This window comes from Lolium rigidum, chromosome 3 (assembly GCF_022539505.1).
Source record: "Lolium rigidum isolate FL_2022 chromosome 3, APGP_CSIRO_Lrig_0.1, whole genome shotgun sequence".
NCBI classification, from domain to species: Eukaryota; Viridiplantae; Streptophyta; class Magnoliopsida; order Poales; family Poaceae; genus Lolium; species Lolium rigidum.
The window spans coordinates 46711577-46731954 of record NC_061510.1 but is presented as its reverse complement, the minus strand read 5'-3'; the positions used below and the strand labels follow the sequence as shown (position 1 = coordinate 46731954).

Genomic DNA, 20378 nt, shown 5'->3' with positions numbered 1-20378 from the left:
TGCGAGAATCACGGGAGTTTTGCTCGAGCACCTTGAGAGCTTGCATCTCATGCACGACTTGTTGAGAAGTGAGAGAGGAATAGCATTCTCTCCCAACAAGAGTCTTGACATCAATGGGTTCAAACGGCATCATGCACTCGATATACTTCTCCTTGATCCAAGAGTCATTGATGTGGGTTGCAGCCACATTCCGGAATGCATCGGCAACGGTGAGAAGCCTTCCATACATGACTTCATGATCTTCATTTGGTAGCCTCATGAATCCTTCGGCTTGATTCCGAAGATACTGGTACTTGTTCCTTCTCATGCTATCACTTCCAATGCAACTAGCGGCCAACCCATCCCAAGCTTCCTTGGCGGTGGTGTAATTCCGAACACGAGACAATTCTTGTGTCCCCACACTAGTTTGGATCATGTGCAAGGCGGTGTTGTTGAGTTGACTATCAATCGCTTCTCTTCTAGTCAACTTGTCGGGGTTGTATGGCTTGAAGCCATCCACGATGATTCTCCAAAGTTCATTGGAGGCACTGCAAACATGTGAGCAAAACTCAAATTGCCATGTATCAAAATCTTTAACATTGAACTTAGGTGGGTCACCCCTAATGTTTACATGAGGATGGGGAACCGGGATATCGGGAGATAAGAAAGGCGGAGCCACTCGATTGTAGCTCTCACCTCCACTAGTTCCCCTAGGAGATGCAATGGGAGTTTTGATAGAAGTTGAGTTATCACCATCCACAGGTTTGGTAGAGAAAGGTAATGCCGAAGCACGTCCCTCTTCTAACACACCCGTGTCCTTTACCTCTACGGTGGGAGCCCTAGGAAGGACCGGAGTCAAAAGCTTGGAAATCATTTTTCTCATGCTTTCCATTTGAGCTTCCATGGAGGACCTCAACGAATTGATGTCATCCATGGAGACCATCTTAGCGGCCTCTTCCGCAGGCCCATCGTCCGGCATACTCTTAGGCGGTTAAGCCCGAAATAAGAGCCGAGGCTCTGATACCAATTAAAAGGATCGTATGCCGCACCTAGAGGGGGGGGTGAATAGGTGCTAACCAATTTTTAGTTCCTTTTCAATTTAGGCTTGACACAAAGGTAAATTCTCTAGATATGCAACTAAGTGAATTTACCTATATGACAAGGTTATCAACTAAGCAAGATATAGCTACGCAATATATAGGAGAGAGAATAGGATAGAGGTAACCGAGAGTGGAGCACGCGATGACACGGAGATGATTCCCGTAGTTCCCTTCCTTTGCAAGAAGGTACGTCTATGTTTGGAGGAGTGTGGTTGCTACGCAAGCCAAACCAACGGCCACGAAGGCTTCACTCAGATCTCCTGTGAGCAACGCCACGAAGGCCTAGCCCACTTCCACTAAGGGATTTCCTCGAGGCGGAAACCGGGCCTTTACAAAGTTCTTGGGGCACACATCCACAACCAAATTGGAGGCTCCCAAATCTGTAACAACACAACAATCAACAACAATACATCAACAACAATCAACTAGGGATCCAAAGAGGAAGACTAGCAAGAGGGCCCTCAACAAAATGAGGGGGAAATGCAAATTGCTTCGGTGAAGATGTAGATCGGGGTCTTCTCCTTCGATTCTCCAAAGCACAAGAGATTTGGGTGGTTGAGGGAGGAGATCCGATGAATTTGGTGTTCTTGGTGGCTCAACAATGGTGTCTTGCTTTTTGGGGAAGAAGTGAGCAGCTGAACCATTTGGAGAAGAAGACTATAAATAGTCTATGGAGATCCCGCCGTTGGAGAGAGCTGGCCGGTAGTACCGGCCAGGTTGGGCCGGTACTACCGCCCCTAGGCGAAAGGCGCGGCCAACCGGAGCGGCCCACGTGGCAGAGGAGGACCTGGAGCGCGCGGGCCGGGAGGGGAGGCCGGAGCCTCCGGCCGGGGTACCGGCCAAGGTACCGCCGGGGCTCCAACCCCCCTGGCATATGTACTGAGCCACTCGGCTCCTTCCGGTACCACGGGCGGTACCTAGCCCGGAGGCTCCGGCCGCTGCGTGGCCGGTGGTACCGCCCGCACCACCGCCGGCGACCACCCCTCCTCTCCTTTCTTCTTCTTTTCTTTTCTTTCTTCATTTCTTCTCTTTCTTCATTTCTTCCTCTTTTCTTCTTTGCTCTTCTATTCTTTCTTCTAAAAAGAATCTCTCAAGGATAGCATAGCATATCTTTAAAATCTCTTCAACTTTTGGGTATACCGATCAACGCTACATCATACAAATCTTATATAACAAAATGATCATATAAAATTATTGTCATCAACACCAAAGCCACAAATAAAAGATATATGTCCTTTCACTAGCGTTTATGGATCGATTACAGGCAACCGTTTTTAACCAACTTATCAAAATACAAGATAAGGCTAACATCCATGACAACAACCAACTAACATCGGCCAGGGGGCATCAAAACGGGTAGATCTAACATCCAGAGAAGGGAAGGACCAGCAGCAGCATCAGCGTGTAGCAACTATGCATCATCTCCACCATCTGTCTCCATGTCGTCCTCGACAGGGTCAGTCATTGTAGCATCTGTCAAGCGAAGAAACCCTCGGGATTGTCCTTCTGACGGTGGCGGTGTAGCAGTGGCACCGGCAGCAAGGCGAAGGAGACTGGCAGCACCAACTCTGATGTTTTCTGCATCAGAAGGATTATGCAGACCTGCCCACTAATTCATAAAGACAACAACAAAACTGATTAGTTCATTAGGAGATTTAATGAGTTTGTTCTCAAAACAAGCTCTATTCTCAGTTTCCAAATGGCCCGGCATATAGCAGCTAGCCCAGCAATCTGCCAAATTTCTATTGGCTGGAACTAGACGAGGAAACCCCAGAAAAATTAGGTAAAACTCCCAGGTTGTTAGATGCCCCAATTGCCATGGCAACTGTGCTGCACGATCAAATAAAAGATGTGATGTGGTTTCATCTTTGTGACAAAACTGACAAGAAGCACTTCCAGCTCAGTTTCTCTTCAGCAAATTGTCCTTTGTTGCAATTGCATTGTGCCATATAAGCCACAGCCATATCTTTATTTTCAGAGGTATATTGCTTTTCCACAGGTGTCTGGAATATCTATCAGTCTCATTCCTGCAAAGGTGGTTGTACATGGATTTAAGAGAGAAAATACCATTCTTTGTCCATTTCCAAAAAGATCTGTCTTTTTCTTGTGACAGCACGTTTGCCTCACTATACCCAAAAGCCCATGCACTTGAACAATCAAATCGGGTGATAAGTACCTTCTCAAGAGAAATTCTAGCCGAGAACAGCAGCACTACAGTAACATTTTGCTCATTGCAGATATCAAAAATATCAGGAAAAGTATCTTTTAAAAGATTAAGACCAATGTTTAAAATAGCGTGCTAAATAAAATAGCGGCAGCCACCTTTAAACGTTGTGGACGCTATATCGTGTTAATAGTGTGGTATAGTTCAAATAGCATTTTCAAAATAATACTAAATATAGTCTAAAAATAAATAATTTTACTAGAACGAATGGATATATAGTCCAATACTGACTGAATCATACATACATAACCACACATAAAAATAGATCACAAATATTTTAGAAGGATAACATCAGCATGTCACAGGGCAACAACACGGTATAAATTATTTATTAAAAATTATTAGCATTAGGGATATTATCTTCTGATTTAGAAGTGGAACCAACAGATTGCACTTCATCACCACAAAAAAGTGAAAGCAACTCGAAAAAATAGCGCTATGCGCGATATAACATGCTATTTGTAAATAGCGCCACATCGAGCACAATTACTAAAATTTAGCATGGACCCTCTAGATATGCTATAGTGCACTATTAGCGGAGAAACAACGTGCTATTTTAAACCTTGGTTAAGACCACACCAATCATCATACCAGAAACTTGTCAATTTCCCATCCCCTACCTGAATCCTCCTGCCACTTAGATAAAGATTTTTAACCTTCTTCATATCTGTCTATAAGGGAGAGTCACCAGGTTTTTTCCATGAATAAAAAATGCCAGTATCTTTCAAGTATTTTGTATTCATAAAATGCTGCCAAGGGCCTGTACCCGATTCAATTTCCATTTAGCAATCATTTTTACAGTCGTATTTTTCTACTCCCTAGCATCAACTTCTCCTCGATCTCATACGCAAGAGGCAATAGCCCAGCCCAGTCCATTCTCCCATCAAACTCTCGCAGCGTCTCTCTTCCTAAAAAAAAGAGGGAAAAACATCTCACCCTAAAAAAAGGAAAAGCATCGAAAAAAGGGTAAATGAAAATAAAAACCCCACAATCCTTACAGGTTCTCCTCCAACTTAACCAGCACCGGAAGGTAGTTAAGTAGTGGTAGCCGTAGACACCATGGTTTAGCTCTATTGTTCTTAGTTCAGTTCAGCTCTGTATTTCTTAGTTCAGTTCAGTTATGTAGTTCTTGTCTTCATCCTGCATCTTTTGCTGCCATGAGAGGGAGGAAAAATGTGTTGATACGATCAAGTCGAAATTGGTTAATTAGTTATGCATGTATTACTCTGGATAACTTTTTAGCTGTTGAAATTCTTCATATATATGTTATACATGTCATTTTTCTATTTTTACGAAACCCTATTTTGAATAGCACGCTATAACTTGCATTGCGTTTGGAGAAGGGTCACCCTATTTCATTTAGCACCGTACTTTTTCCTTGATTATTAGCAAGATTTAAAATTGCGTGCTAAATGAAATAGCGGCAGCTTCCTTCAAACTTAGCGTGCTATATTTCAAATAGCATTTAAAAATTTACTAAACATGGCCTAAAAATAAAGAATTTCGCTAGAAAGGTTAGATATATAATCAAAATGACCGAATCATACATACATAACTACATACAAAAGATAGATCTCCAATTTTTCAGAAGGCTAACATCAGCATTCCACAAGGTAACAACATAGTATAAATTGTTTATTAAGAATCATCAATATTAGTGATATTATCTTCTGATTCAGAAGAGGAACTAACATATTACAGTTCATCACCACAAAAAATTGAAAGCAACTTAGCTTGAAAAAATAGCGCGCTAACGCTATAAAATTTTAGGGCGATATATCATGCTATTTCCCAAATAGCGCCATGCAAGCAAAATTACTACTCCCTCCGTCCCGTTTTAATTAACTTAACAGTTTGCAAAAAACCCCTATCATTTCTTACTGCCTACCCGCACGTCCTCGTCATCACGAATCAGACCTAGCCCAACCGCTCCGCTCCGCATCCGCAGGGATCATCCGGAATCACATGTCAATGTACTCACAGGCTGTCCTCGAAGCGATCCAGCTCCCGATCATAGGAGCGCCTCCCGTCGACCAGGCTCCCGTTGACGCCCTTGCCGGGAGCGGGAGGGCAGCCCATGGCGAGTCACAGAATGGCGCAGCCGATCGAGTAGCCGCCCGCCTCCGCGCGCCTGGCGGTGACGCTGACCACCTCCTCCGTTGCCTAGCCGACGACGATCTCGTTGGCCCAGTATTCGTTGGACGACGATGATCCCTGCTGCTATTCATACGCCTCCGTTTCCCTCGATCGATCCCAGCTGGATCCATGGCTCGATTGGCGAGCTGGTGGAATTGATCTAGATCTAGGGAGTCTGTTTTAAAATTTAAAACTGTATAGGACGGGAATGTAAAAATCAATTTCTGAAGCGTTTTTTCTCCCCCAAGTTAATTAAAACGGGACGGAGGGAGTAAAATTTAGCGGAGAAATAACGCGCTATTTTAAACCTTAATTATTATGCATATGTTGGAGATGCTCTTACTAGAGTAAAACATTTTGTCATATTGGGAAATCCGTGATTGATTTAAAATATCTGGTTTTCCATTTAGCACAATCATTTCTACAGTCGTATTTTTCTATTAGCATTTTCTAACCATTCCTAGTTTTGTTTTGGTATCATTTCAATTTTTCTCCTCGATCCCATACGCAAGAGGCAATAGCCCAGCCCAGTCCATTATTGCAGCGTCTCTCTTCCTAAAAAAAAAAGGGAAAAAGATCTCACCCTAAAAAAAGGGAAAAGCATCGAAAAAAGGGTAAATGAAAATAAAAACCCCACAATCCCTGCTCGACTTCCACCGCCGAATGCTGTCCAAATCCCTCGACCAAAATCCCCAAAATCCCCCATGGCGATGAGACCTCCTCCTCCGCTGGTCGACGACCTCATGCGCGAGATCTTCCTGCGCGTGCCGCCGCACGACCCCAGGGCCCTCGTCCGCGCCGCCGCCGGCTGCAGGAGCTGGCGCGGCATCATCCGCGACGCCGAGTTCGCCCGCGAGTACCGCAAGCGCCATGGGGCGCCGCCCATGCTGGGCTTCCTCTTCGAGGAACTCCACTACCCTCGCAGAGAGTTCGACGACGCGTACTGGGTCTCCCACTTCGTCTCCACCGCGACCTTCCGCCCGCCGCCACCGGCGTGTCAGGCTCGCCCCTACTGGCACTTACTCGACTCCCGGCACGGCCTCGTCCTCTTCTACACCCCTCGAATGAAAGCGGACTTCGTTGTCTGCGACCTCGTCACCGGCAACCAGTGGGAAATTCACGCCAGCCCCAAGTGCGCCGACATCATGTGGTGGGAGTGGGATGAAGAGGACGAGGAACTCGAGCGCATACGCTGTAATGCCGCGGTGTTCTGCGCCAAGGACCGATGCGACCACCTCCACTGCCATGGCGGCCCTTTCCGCATCGCCTTGGTGGGCTCCGAGGAGAGTGAATTAGTAGCCCACGCCACCGTCTACTCATCAGAGACTGGTGAGTGGAGCGACATGATCGAGGTTCAGACCCTGGATTTCATCCTAGGCCCCTGGTCGGGGCACAGTGCTGTTGTGGGAAATAAGGTCTATGTCCCCTGTGTGGAGAGTGACAGTGTCGTCGAGTACAACATGGATGAGCAAAAACTATCTGTGATTGATTCCCCGGACACAAACCATGGTGGATACCTCATGGGAGTGGAGGACGGCATGCTGCTGTTTGCGTTTGTGGTGCAGCCTAGACTCTACCTATCGTCAATGAAGATTGGTCCCAGCGGAGCTGTGGGATGGGCGCGACAGAGGATCATCGAGCTCGAACCGTTGCTCCCTCGTGATGTCCTCTTGGACAAGTACATGTCGGTAGTTGGTTTTGCTGAAGGTATTAATGTCATCTTCCTGAGTACAGCAACACATGGGTTGTACACAATTGATCTCAATTCAGGCGAACACAAGAAGGTGCACGACAGGATTTATGGTTATTATTTCGAAAAGGTCATGCCCTACATGAGCTTCTATACTGGAGGTACAAACTAGCCCTGTATTGTTTTTCATACATGTAATGGAATCATGAACACTGAACACGCCATTGACTACTATTTCAGCTCCCAATATGTCGATGAGTACATATTTATATGCATGTTTGCTTGTTTTTTTTGATTTTCAGTTTGATCGTAGAGATGTAGGAACCCATCCCTTTTACTGTTATATTATTCGGATATTGAGTTTTGCTGCAGATCTGGTTGACTGTACGAAACTATGAGGTAGTCCTTGATTTTTCCTGCCATGTTTCCTTGGGTGGATTAAGTAATGATTTTTCCGTGTGGAACCCGGTCTTACGCAGATTAAGTAGGCAGCTGATCAAAGAACGTCATGGTAAATGTGTAGTTGGTGCTGTGTCTTTATTTGGCTGCTCTAGTATATATCCTGCACTGATTAGGCCATACAAGTTGGTTAACCTAGTCAAAGCTTTGCTGATCAGGCCCTCACATTACCTAGTGCAGTTTGCAAAACAATTAAATGATCAGAGCTTTGATCTGAGCCAAGCGGGTATAGAGCACCAAAACCTTCTTGTGGTGTTTTGGATAGGATAACCTAGTCCCAGTCATGCACTAGATACTTGCCTGCGAACTTGCCCAAATGAAAGAGATGATTTCAGTGTTGTGTACTTCCAGCATTCTAGTTCCAGATTGAATCATGTTCTGTTGTGGATACTTCCTTTTATTTTTTGGTTCATTCAGACAGCTAGAAACGAAATGATTTTGAGGGGAAGAGTGTGCTACTCTCCTGCCCATCCCACCATCTTACGAAGTTTGTTTTATCTTATGGTGCAGCATGGGGGCGGTTGCCGACCTCACACCAAGTTTCGCGCGCAGTTGTTGGTGCTACTACGATATAATCAAATGGCGTCAAGACGATGGATCTGTTTACTTCTGCTGCCCAGGAAGAATTTGAAGCGAACTGTGGTGTCTTCTGTTGCTGCTTGTGGTGAACAGACTGGCTAAGGTGTATGAGCTTTGTTCTACCTGTGCTTGTGCAAGAACTTGAGTTTGTTCGTCTAGGTTGGGTGCAACTCAAACTTTCTTTTGGCGGAAATTCTGAAGATTGATGTTTTTGTGGCACGAATTGGTGCACATTGCTACTATATCCTTTTGCTGATATAGTGGTTGCTCTTGTCTGGAAACTGCACTCTTCTGGAGTATATAATGTACAATGTTCCTGGTCACAATAGGGTTCTCACTAGAGGCAATGTTGCAAGGCACATAGCACAATTTTGGTGCTGAGCCCGAGTCTGTTGTTCTCTGAATGCCCTGCGGCCAAGATGTGGTGGCCTGAACTTTCTGAATTAATTCATATTGATTTGGGAACGGATTATAAACATCATTGTTAATACTATGCTTTGTGCAGCTGTTTCTTGGAACTCGCTGGATATAACGTACCTTCACTTTACCCACAAAAGAAAAACGTAGCTTCACTTTGGTAAAATTTTGGACTGCCGCGGGGCAAAGCATTATAGTTTTGTAATGATGGGAGAGTAATCCCCTTCGGAACCTTTTTTTTTCGTTTTTCTCTTTGTTGCTTTGTTGACTTGTTGTTGGTCTTGTTTTGTCAAGACTCTTCTACTTAATTAATGAATGGAGGCAAATCTTTTGCCTCCGACGTTCCAAAAAAAAAAACCTGTATTGGAATGCAGGTCTAGTGGCAAGAACTGCATCAGGAGGTGAAGGTCGCTATGCCAGGGCAAAAGGATGGCCGCTCTGGACGAACACATGGTGCCGCTGCACCTGAAGATGAAGGAGAAAATGCAACTTTGGTTTCGTAGTCGCTAGATGAATAAGAAAATTGTGCACACCCAGGCTCTCAGGAGTTGACTAAGAAACAACAGTTTCTTGTTTGACTTACTACATTCGTTAAGATCTTTTGTCTTGACTGGAGCGAGAATTTGGAGAAATCCATTGATTATCCTGGATTTAAAACTAGTTTCGCTTACCATTTTCTACCATTTCTGGCTTCATCGTTTTTTTAACCATTTCTTGCTTTCTACTACAACTTTTTTTTTTTGAAACGGGGCAAAAGTTTTGCCTTTCATTGATATAGGAGAAAAGAGTTGGCCAGTTTATGAGGAAACTGGCCGAAAAACCGTACAACACGACACCACACACCAGCCCCGAGGCTGCGCTCCACACGGGTCGACGACCAACCAGGTCGACACCACACCTCAATGCAACAGGCGGAGGCGAAAGACCGGAGCCACCGCTCCAACTACCACGCCGGCCCCAAGGCCGCGCCCCGCCTGGCCGAAGACGAACCCGCCTCCACCGAACCACCAAAACACTGCACAAGCCCCTCTGTCCGGTGGACATCCAAAGCGAGGCCCCAAGAGGCAAAGCGACACAACCGCCCACGCCCGATCCCGCGAGAAATCTAGGGTTTCCCCCGGAGAGCCCGGGCGGAGATCATGAGACACCCACTTCGACGACGCCTTCAAAAAGGATGTGGCGCCCACGGGCGTCACCGTCGTCGGTCCTGGCCGGCCGCCAAGACAAAGCTTTCGCCCGAGCAAGAGTCTCAAAAACTCGCACCCGCCCAACAAGGACCGGCACAGACCACCACCTGCATCCGCCATATCGCGACCCCCGGAGCAACGCGCCTGTAGCCAACGGAGCACCGTCGAAGAGCACCGCGGGCACCGCCGGAACGCCACATAGAGGGGACGCCGACCAACACCAACGCCGAGCTCGAAGACGAACGCCGAAGCCCGCAGACAAGAGCTCCAAGATCCGGCCGCCGCGCCGCCCACGCGGCCACCGCAGCCGCCGCACCGCCGAGGATTCCGGGGCCACCGTCCCGTCGCGCTCCTCACCCAGCTCCTCCTCTAGGCACACCACCACCATCGAGCGCCACCGCCCCGGCCTGCATCCACGGCTCACCGCGACGCCAAGCAGACCCGCCGCGGACGTCCCGCAGCAACCTCGCCGCCAAAGCGGTCCTCTTGCAGCAACATCGTGGCCAACCCAAGGCCGCCGCCGCGAAGCCCTCCCGGCCCAGGGCCAGGCCAGCACCACGCCGCCACCGCGCCCGTGGCCCGCACGGCCCTAGCAGACCCAGATCGGGGCCCGCCCATGGCGCCGGCCGCCGCGCCGCCAACCACCACCTGCGCCACCATCTCGGCCTCCCGACGCCACACCGCAGGGGCCCCGCGTCGGCCAGCCACCGCGCTGCCACGGCCAACCGCGCCCCGAGCCGGCCCGCCCGGCCCAGATCTGGCCTGGCCGCCCTCGACCGCCCAAGTCCCACGCGCCGCCGGCGGCAGGATGAGTCGCCGCGCCCGCCTCAAGCAGCCACGCCCGCAGCACTCCGCCGAGCCCACCGCACGCCGCCGCGCCCGCTGCCCTGAGCCGCGCCCGAGCGAGCTCCTCCTCGCCAGGGACGCGGTAGGGGAAGAAGCGCCCCGCCGCCACCTTCCTCGGGGAGCGCGCGGCTTCGCCGGCCCCCCTCCGGCGGCGGCGAGGCAAGGGAGGGAGGAGCTGGGGGCCTAAGAGCATCCCCACTCGTTTGGGCTCCCCACGCCCTAATCCGGCGAAATTTTCGTCCGGATTGGAGGAAGATTTGGCGTGGGGAGGCCCATTTTCCCAGCCGCGAGCCCAGGATGGATGCAACGTAATACGACGAATTCAGACAAAATAGGCGAATTCGTTCAAACATAAGAGAAATTTAATGATATTTAACATATAGAGGCGAGTTCGTACATAAAATAGGCCGAATTCGTACATATATTTGAATTCGGCGATTGGCAAACTAATACTAAAACTAAAAGCGGCCTCCTACATGCCGAAATGGCGGTAGAAGGTCGTGTAGTCGCCGCCGTCGTCGTCGCCGGAGCCGGCGTCGTCCCGGGGCGGCGCGCCTCGTACCAGCGGCTCGTGCCCTGGCCAGCGTCGCCGGTGCGTGGAGGCGACGGCCGGTAGATGTCGTCGTCGCTGCTCTCCTCGAGCTTGATCACCTCCCTGGGCGCGGCGTTCCGGGAGGACGGCGGTGCGGCGGCGCGGGCGGCGAGTTGGCGCGCGACGCCCAGATCCAACATCCGCCGCTGCTGCTCCGCCTCCTGGCGCTCCCGGGCCGCGCCCGGACCACTCCGGCCGCGGCGTCGATGGGGAGGGTGTTGTCGGCGGGCACCAGGTCCTTCAGCCGACCCGGCGATCGCCTCCGCCACCGCGGCGTCCTCCGCGCGCTTCGCCTCCTCCTCGGCGAGCTGGTTGGCGGCGGCCGCGGCGGCCTGATTCTTCGCCGTCTTCCTCTTCTGCCTGCGTTGCGGCGAGGAGGGCTGGTCGCGGATGACGAGCGCGCCGCTGCTGCGCCCTCTGGTCGGCGGTGGAGACGCCGGCTCCTTCTTCACGGTGGCCGGAGACGGCCACTCCTTCTTGACGGTGGCCGGCGTCGACCCGCCGGACCTAGACGCCGACCTCGATCCCGACGACGAGGAGGACGGCGCCATCCTCCTCGGTATCCAGGAACTACCGTGCCGGCGCGACACGGTAGCCGCCACCGGCGGCGGCATCCCCGGGACAGGGAGTTCCCGTCCTCGATGTGCGCGAGCACATTCTCGAGGGTGCGGTTGGGCGCGCTCCACCATCGGCGGCGGCCGGCGGCGTTGTTCCTTGCCGGAGGAGGAGGAGGGCCGTCGTAAGCGGCGAGTTCGCGTTCGTACCTTCGCCGGAAGAACGCGATCCACGCTTCGTGGTTGTCGGGGAAGAAGCGCGGATCCGCGCGCTGCTCGTCACTGAGAGTGGCGAGCACCTCCTCGATCGCCGTCTCGAGTGCGCCGCCACCCGTTGGCGGCGGCGGGATCGGCACGCCGCCTGCGCTCAGCCTCCATCCTCCCGGCGCGCGGAAGTCCGGCGGCGCAGGGTAGCCCGCCGCGTGCAGGAGTCGCCCCTCCCATTGGTGGAGAGAGCGGCGGCCGAAGCCGTTGTTGGCCGCACCATCGTTCGCCATTGCTGCTTCCTTCGAGTTCGGGGATGATTTGGGGGAAGACGAGCGAGGAGGTGAATGCGGGGCAGCCGGGGTAGTTCGACGATAAATAGCGGTAGGCGTGCATGAAACCGAGGCGACGGCATTAACTCGCCGCGTGGAAGCTACGCGTCCGGCGAATGCTGACCGGCGGCAGGCTTTTACAGCGCGCGGAAGACGATGTGATGAGGACAACGATCGGTGTCTCTCGCCGACAAGTTGGGGCCACCAGACGCGCGGGAACGTTTCGCGCGCTTTCGTTTCGTCCGGAGTCCCCGAGCGTTTCCCGGGGGGCCGGGGGTGGCGTGGGCTCGCCGGATGGATGAAGGGCCAAATCCGGACGAAAACGAGGAACCGGGGGCGCGACTGGACCGAATTACGCCGTCCGGATGGAAAAAACGCTCGCCGGGGGCCTCGACGGGGGCACGAGTGGAGATGCTCTAACGCGGCGGCGGCAAGGTTTTTCCCCCGGCCGCCAGAGGAGGGCGACGCGAGGGGAGTCTCGTGAGTTGCGTATGTCGAAAGTTGTCTTTACAACTTTTTTTTTTATCAGATGCTTTCTACTTTTTTTTTTTTTGAGCGGTCAGATGCTTTCTACTACAACTGGGAGTAAGAATTCTGGAGTATTTCCAGTTCTAGTTTACAACCCAGCAGGCAGCCCAGCCCAGCCCAGCCCATTCCCATTCACACGGGTCCATTCAAGGCTCAAAACCCAACTCCACGCCGCAGCTCCACTTTACTGCCGAATGCTACCCAAATCCCTCGACCAAAATCCCCAATCCCCATGGCGACGAGGCCGGCGCCGCTGGTCGACGACCTGATGCGCGAGATCTTCCTGCGCCTGCCGCCGGACGACCCCAGGGGCCTCGTCCGCGCCGCCGCCGCCTGCAGGAGCTGGCGCGGCATCCTCTCCGACCCGGCCTTCGCCAGCGAGTACCGCGCGCTCCATGGAGCGCCACCCATGCTGGGATTCCTCTACGACGAACGCTATACCGACGACTGGCCGTTCCATGGGGACTACTGGGTCTCCCACTTCGTCTCCACCGCGTCCTTCCGCTCGCCGGCGTGTGAGGACCGCCAGCACTGGCGCGTTCTCGATTCCCGGCACGGCCTCGTCCTCTTCTATACCCCCACACTCGACGCGCAGTTCGTTGTCTGCGACCTCGTCGCCGGCGACCAGTGGGAAATTCACGCCGACCCCAAGTGCTATAGCATCATGTGGTGGGAGCACGACGAGGCAAAGTATAAGTACGCCAGCATACACTGTAATGCCGCGGTGTTCTGCGCCAAGGATCGATGCGACCACCTCGACTGCCATGGCGGCCCTTTCCGCATCGCCTTGGTGGGCTCCGTCGAGGATGGTTCAGTATCCCACGCCACCGTCTACTCATCAGAGACTGGTGAGTGGAGCGACATGAGCTCCGTTCAGAACCCAAATTACATCAATGGCAGGGGGCACAGTGCTGTTGTGGGAAATAAGGTCTATGTCCCCTGTTTGGAGAGTGACAGTGTCGTGGAGTACAATATAGGTGAGCAACAACTATCTGAGATTGATGCCCCGTTTGAGGACCAGGACCAGAACCAGCCCTACATTGAACTCATGGGGGTGGAGGACGGCATGCTGCTGTTTGCGTCCGTGGTGGATGCTAGACTCTACCTATGGTCAATGGAGGCTGGTCCCAGCGGAACTGCAGGATGGGCGCGACGCTGGGTCATCGAGCTTGAACCGTTGCTCCCTCCTGATGCCGTCTCGGACAAGCCGGACGACGTCTTGCCAGTTGGTTTTGCTGAAGGTGTTAGTGTCATCTTCCTGAGGACAAGGAATGGGATGTACACAATTGATCTCAATTCAGGCAAATGCGAGAAGGTGCACCAGATATGTTTCGAAAAGGTCATGCCCTACATGAGCTTCTACACTGGAGGTACAAACAAGGCTCGTAATCTGTACTTCAAACATGTAGATGAATCCATGAACTCTAAAACAGACCATTGACTATTATTTCAGTTCCCACTATCTCCATGAGTAGATAGATATTTCTATGCAGATCTACTCGTCTTTTCCGGTTTTCTGTTTGATTGTAGAGATTTTGGAACCCATCCTTTGTATTGTTACATTATTCAGATGTTTATGCTGCATATCTGGTTGACAGCAGGCAAACTATGAGTAGTCTTGTGATTTTCCAGCCATGTTGTCTTTGGTCTTGTGTTGATACTAACCAGAGGAAAAAATCATGTACTAGCTGTTTGGAATTGTTCTTAGGTGGCATAAGTAGGCAGCTGGCCGGAGAAGTTGAATATCCTTAGAATATCAGTCTTGTGGTTATTATACCAATTATATACAAAATGAAACATGGTTTATTCTCTTGTGTTCTAAATATATGTTCTTTGAGGTTAGGGATTTATTATTCTTTTGCAAAATATTTGCATATTATTTCAATATGTCGTCATTGACCCAGATTTGGCAATCACATATAGCAGTATATTGCCCCCTCCCTTATTTTAGGATTTCCATTTACAATTTTCTTTTCTATCTAATTTCATTCTTTAAATGTCATCCAAATTGTTAGCAGATGAGCGAGAAGGTAACTATCTCTTGCAAGTTCTTTATTTCGTTGGTGCTGTATGTTCCGTTGGCTGCTCTAGTATATAAGTTGCGCTGATTAGGCCTTATGAGTTGGTTAACCTAGTCAAAACTTTGCCTCTCACGCCCTAACATTTCGTAGAGAAATTTGCAAAACAATTAAGTGATTAGAGCTTTGCTGTGAGTCAAGAGGTCTCGGGCACCCAAACCTCCTTATGGTGTACTAGTATTGGATAGGATAATCTTGTCCCACGTATGCACTAGACACTTGCCCGTGAGCCTGCCCAAATGAAGAGATGATTCCATTGTGTTGACCTCTAATATTGTATATAACAGATCGAATCATGTTGTGCTGTGGGTACTTCTTGCTATTGCTTGGCTGATTTGGACAGCTAAAATGAAATGATTTTGCGGGGCAAAGTTTGCTCCTCCCCTACTCGTCATATAATCTGATGAAGGTTTGTCTCTTATTGTGCAGCATGGGGGCAGTTGCTGACCTTGGAGTAAGCTTCATTCACAGTTGTTGGTGCAGCATGGGGGCAGTTGCTGGCCTTGGAGTAAGCTTCATTCACAGTTGTTGGTGCTAAGACGATGGATCTGTTTACTTTTGCTGCCTAGGAAGAATTTGAAGCAAACTTTGGTGTCTTCTGCTGCTGGTTGTGGTGGACAATCCGTTTACTCTGAATGCGCTTTTGTTCTATTAACTTGAGTTTGTTCGTCTGCGTTTGGTGCACAAAACAGTCATTCAGAAGAAATGTTGATCTACTTGTTGTGGACAGTGTGGTTAAGGTGGAGGCGCTTTTGTTCTACTTTCTTGTGCCAGAACTTCAGTTCGTTAGTCTGAATTTTGTGCAACTCAAAACTGTCTGTCAGGGAGAAATTTTGATGACCGGTTGATGGTTTAATTGGTGCAAATTGCTCTTGTTCTATACGTTTGAAGAGAGTGGATGCTGTCAGCTTTAAAACACACTTTTCTGGATTTACAACGTAAAATTTCTCTATGCAGTAATACATTTAGTGGCAATCTAAAATCCCCACCAAATTTCATGTGTTTCTGTGGCTCCTTAATCACAATATGCATTTGAATATGCTTTTTTGGTGTGTTTCTAACTTCTTATTTGATTGCCCTGTGACCAAGCTGTGGTGCCTGTACTTTCTGAGTTTGTTCAGATTGAGGTGGGGACATGTTGAATATGTTGCTGTACGCTGGCTTAGCAATAACAAGAACGCTACTGTTGATATATTCATTTTGGTAAAACAACCTGGATTGAAATGTCAAAAAGAAAGGCAACTGAAGCTGAAGATGGAGGAGAAAATGCAACTCAGATGGTCGAGTGCCTGGATGCTTCTTTGTCTGACGGCTGCTATAGAGAGGGGTTTGAAGTGGAACCAATTGGTAATTATATGCTTCTAATCGCCATTTCAGAATCAGTTCGACTCTTATCGTTCTGTTTCGTAGTTGCCATACCTAAGAGCATGTCTAACAAACCCCTTAAAAGGGCCAAACCCGTATAATAACCGTCGAAATACGGGTTGGGCTCTACCCTACCGTCTAGCAGGCCCCATAAAAATGGCCCCCGCGTCGATTTTTCCCGGTTTCGATTACGGGGCGGGTCTTCGCCCCCTACTTGTGCGGGGTGGGAGCGGGAATAGAGGGCCAAACCAGTATCCTCCCCTCCACTGCGCGCGAAGGGTTTCAGCAAAACCCAACCGCCGCCACCGCCACCCGATCTCCTCCGCCCCACCCTTCCCGGCAACGACACGGCCGGATCCCACTGCCATGGATCCTCCGCAAGGGCCGCCGATCGTCGGCGGTGCACCTCCTTCGGCCGCGGTGGTTGATGTCCCCGTCGGAGGTCCGCCAAACGCCGGCGACGTGTCGGCAATGATCTCCGCCACCATCCCGTCGAAGAGGAAGAGGCTTCCGAAGCAATTCTTTGAAGCCCCTGCGGCGGCCGCAGCTCCGCCGGCCGCAGCCCCGCCGGCTGCCAAGAAGGGGTGCAGGATGAAGACGAAGGCGGCCGGGCCGAGGGGTGCCCCGCAATCCAAGGTGAAGACAAAGGCAGTCAGCCGCATCAGCCTCGCGCCTCCACCGTCTTCCAAGGCCACGGCCCCTCCTCCCTCCGTTCCGTCTGCGGCGACGCCCGCGCCGCCGCCACCCTCCATGGACGTAGACAAGGTGTTCGATGTTGAGTCCACAACATCGTACATGGACATGCTCAACGAATCCGCGGTGGACTTGGACGCCGGCATCGATGCGTTCGATGGGGAGAGCAACGTCGAAGAGATTGATGACGAGGAGGAGGATGAGGATGACGAGGAGGTGGTTGAGGTTGATCCGGCTGCCGCCGGTTCTTCCTCGACGCCGAAGCCACACATGGCGAACTACAGCGAGATCGAAGACGCGATCTTGGTCCGTGCTTGGAGTAAGGTGGGGATGGATGAGTGCACCGGAGTGGATCCAATGTCTTCAACATCTTCCTAAGTGGAAGTTGAGGGACATCGAACCAAAGTGCAAGAAGGAGGCCCTGCTCACCATGGATGATGAAGCGTAAGACATGATTGCGAGAAACGCCGGCAAGCCCGAGGGCAACAAGAAAGCCAAGGATATGGTGAAGGTAGAAGGAGAAGCATCTAGCTTCCGGGAGAAGTTGGATCAACTCATGAAGTCTAAAGAGGCATTGACGATGAAGACATTGGAGACCAAGCTCCTCATTACCGAGAAGAAGAAGGAGGTGAAGCTTGCCAAGGTGGAAGCAAGGCGGGAAGATGCCAAGGTGAAGCCCGAGCTGGACTTGAGGATGATCACACTCAAAGAATCCAAGGCCATGAAGGAGATCTTGGCCGAGGAGAGGGAAATCATGATGATGCGCACCGACGGCATGGACGAGGATCAGCTGGCGTGGTGGAAGGAGACCAAGGCGGACATCATGGCGAGGAAGAAGGTTGCGCGTGAAGCTCATGCTGCAAGTGCTCTTGGTTCGTCGACTCCTCGAGGTGAGTCTCCGGCGAGTGGTGGCGTCGCTGGCGATGGACTCGTTGATGGTTGATCACATTTGGGAAGTTGCCGCTGGCGATGGACTCGTTGATGGTTGATCACATTTGGGAACTTTCGTGGCTTGAACATTGGCTATGATCGCGTTGTGATGTTAAAAACTATAAATTAGGCATCACATATTTTGGATGTGCTATATTTGATCTGAAATTGTTGTGTAAATTGTTGTGCAAATTGTTGTCTAAAACCCTGTTTTGAGGGGTCGGCAACTCGTCCGAGCTATCTGTTTTACGGGGTGGGGATACGGGTTCTGCTAGCTCGGACGAGTTTTCGGCCAATGAAAAATGAATACAGTCGCGTTTTAAGGGGCAGAAAATACGGGTTAGACATGCTCTAAGGCACTGAACGGTCAAAGCTTAATGGGGTCTTTAGCGTTCGTGGCCCAACCCGCGGGCTGCCTGCCTCTTCCTTCGTACCGCCCCAAGCCAGCCCGTTCTATTCTCATGGCCCATAGGTGGGGAGTATCGATATACACAGGTCGATTACTCAAAAAAAAAAAAAAAATCACTCGTGAGTCGTGAGCTACACGCCGCGGCGGCGCTCCTCCTCGGCTCCCACCGCTGGACGCCAACTCGCCCCCAAATCCATCTACCAAAACTCCAACTCCAGCGACGCCTCCTTGCGATGAGCCTGCCGCCTCCGCCGGAGCCCTGCCCCGGCTCGCCGGCGGCGCTCGCAGACGACGCGATGCGCGAGATCTTCCTGCGCGTCCCGGCGGACGACCCCAAGAGCCTCGTCCGCGCCGCCGCCGTCTGCACGACCTGGCAAAGCATCCTCTCCGACGTCGTCTTCACCCGCCAGGACCGCGCGTTCCACGGGGCGCCGCCCATGCTCGGCTTCCTCCACAACACACTCCAGATGAACAGACGCCACGAGGAGTACGTTGTCTCCGACTTCGTGTCCACCGCGTCCTTCCGCACACCGGCGTGCCACGAGCAGTGGCGAAGCCAGAACAATAATCTTGTGTAGTCAGTTCAAAACTGTGTAGTCAAACATATGTATTTATATGATTTTTTTATTTTTTTTTTGCATAATTTCTAGCTATGCACCTAAAAAACTGTGTAGTCAATAGACTACACAGCTCTAGTGTGGCTCCGCCACTGGCCACGAGCGCCAGCATTGGCGCGCCCTCGACTCCCGACACGGCCTCGTCCTCTTCCACACCCCTAGTAAAACTAAAAGGGACGGGGACTTCGCTATCTGCGACCTCCTCACATACGACCAGTGGAGAATCAAGGTCAACGATGAGTGCTCCGACATCTTCTGGCATGACCGGGACAACGAGGGCGTACTGTGGAACGCTGCGGTGCTCTGCGGCAAGGACCGGTGTGACCACCTCTACTGCCATGGCGGCCCTTTCCTCGTGGCCCTCGTGTTCTGCGACAAGGGACAGACCACAACCTTTGCCTCTGTCTACTCATCGGAGACTCATAAGTGGAGCGACATGATCTCCATCGAGGAACCGAATGCCATCAAGAAGTCGGGCCACATTGCTGTTGTGGGAGATAAGGTTTATTTCCAGTGTGAGCGTAGCGAAAGTATTGTGGAGTACAACATCGGTGAGCAAGAACTATCGGTGGTTCATCTGCCGATTGAAGATGAGGACCTGCCGGACATTGACCTCATGGGGGTGCACGACGGAATGCTGCTGTTTGGGACTATTGTGTGGCCTAGACTCTACCTCCGGTCAATGGAGGCTGGCCCCAGCGGAGCTAAAGATTGGGCACGACGCAGGGTCATTGAGCTCAAACCAGTGCTCCCTCGTGCCCTATTTTTAATGTCGGTGGTCGGTTTTGCGGAAGGTGTTGGTGCCATCTTCCTAAGTACACAGGATGGCGTGTACACAATTGAGCTCAGTTCGGGCCAAAGCAAGAGCGTACACAGTAAGCCAATCTTCGGAAAAGTCATGCCCTACATGAGCTTCTACACTAGAGGTACTATACTAACCAGCCTCGTACTAATTTTTGTAATATGCATATGAAGTCTTCAAGACTAAACATGAAGTCATGAAGTTTGACTATGTTGATGAGTATGTAGAGTTCTTATTTTCATTTCTCTGCATAACTAGATAGACAATTGTATGTAGAGTTTCAAGTAGTTGTGTGGAATCTGGCTTATGTGGATTAACCAAGCAGTTTACCAATGAACTTTGCCAGGTGTAGAGTTTCAAGTAGATAACGAGTGTGTAGTTGGTCCTGTATGTTTCGCTGGCTGCTCTAGGATATATGCTTCGCTAGTCAGTCCTGTTAGACCTAATACGACTGCTGCAGCACAAGATCGCGAAAAGTAGCAACTAGAACACCTAGTTAACATAAACAGAGAGAGTAGATGTGTTGCATTACTGGGCACTGACGATCCCATCGACGCCTGCGTGAGGCAGGCTTGGTGTGGCGGTGTTGATGACGAACTTGGGGTCGATGACGATCGGGAGATCCTCCCTGATCCCCTCCGGGCGCCACCTGCACCT

General features: G+C 51.0%; 3 protein-coding genes across 3 annotated transcripts; all 3 read left to right on the top strand.

Moving 5' to 3' along the window:
• The first annotated feature begins 6131 nt into the window (after positions 1-6131).
• Positions 6132-8636, top strand: LOC124695932. The gene is made up of 2 exons (XM_047228732.1): positions 6132-7290; positions 8099-8636. The coding sequence occupies exons 1-2, from the start codon at positions 6144-6146 to the stop codon at positions 8161-8163; spliced, it is 1212 nt and encodes a 403-aa protein (XP_047084688.1). The 5' UTR covers positions 6132-6143; the 3' UTR covers positions 8164-8636.
• Positions 8637-13095: 4459 nt separating this feature from the next.
• On the top strand, positions 13096-15783 carry LOC124695929. The gene is made up of 2 exons (XM_047228730.1): positions 13096-14197; positions 15389-15783. Exons 1-2 carry the CDS (start codon positions 13096-13098, stop codon positions 15415-15417), a joined length of 1131 nt encoding a protein of 376 aa, XP_047084686.1. The 3' UTR covers positions 15418-15783.
• A 3572-nt stretch (positions 15784-19355) lies between these two features.
• LOC124694779 lies at positions 19356-20148 on the top strand. The gene is made up of 2 exons (XM_047227729.1): positions 19356-19845; positions 20132-20148. The coding sequence occupies exons 1-2, from the start codon at positions 19356-19358 to the stop codon at positions 20146-20148; spliced, it is 507 nt and encodes a 168-aa protein (XP_047083685.1).
• Positions 20149-20378: the final 230 nt, after the last annotated feature.

Excerpts from the sequence above, each read along its gene's own strand:
- LOC124695929 (XM_047228730.1), top strand. The coding sequence starts at position 13,096 with ATGCGCGAGATCTTCCTGCGCCTGCCGCCGGACGACCCCAGGGGCCTC. Across the intron at positions 14,198-15,388 it reads CATGAGCTTCTACACTGGAG|CATGGGGGCAGTTGCTGGCC; the intron begins GTACAAACAAGG and ends TTGTTGGTGCAG.
- LOC124695932 (XM_047228732.1), top strand. The coding sequence starts at position 6,144 with ATGGCGATGAGACCTCCTCCTCCGCTGGTCGACGACCTCATGCGCGAG. Across the intron at positions 7,291-8,098 it reads CATGAGCTTCTATACTGGAG|CATGGGGGCGGTTGCCGACC; the intron begins GTACAAACTAGC and ends CTTATGGTGCAG.
- LOC124694779 (XM_047227729.1), top strand. The coding sequence starts at position 19,356 with ATGATCTCCATCGAGGAACCGAATGCCATCAAGAAGTCGGGCCACATT.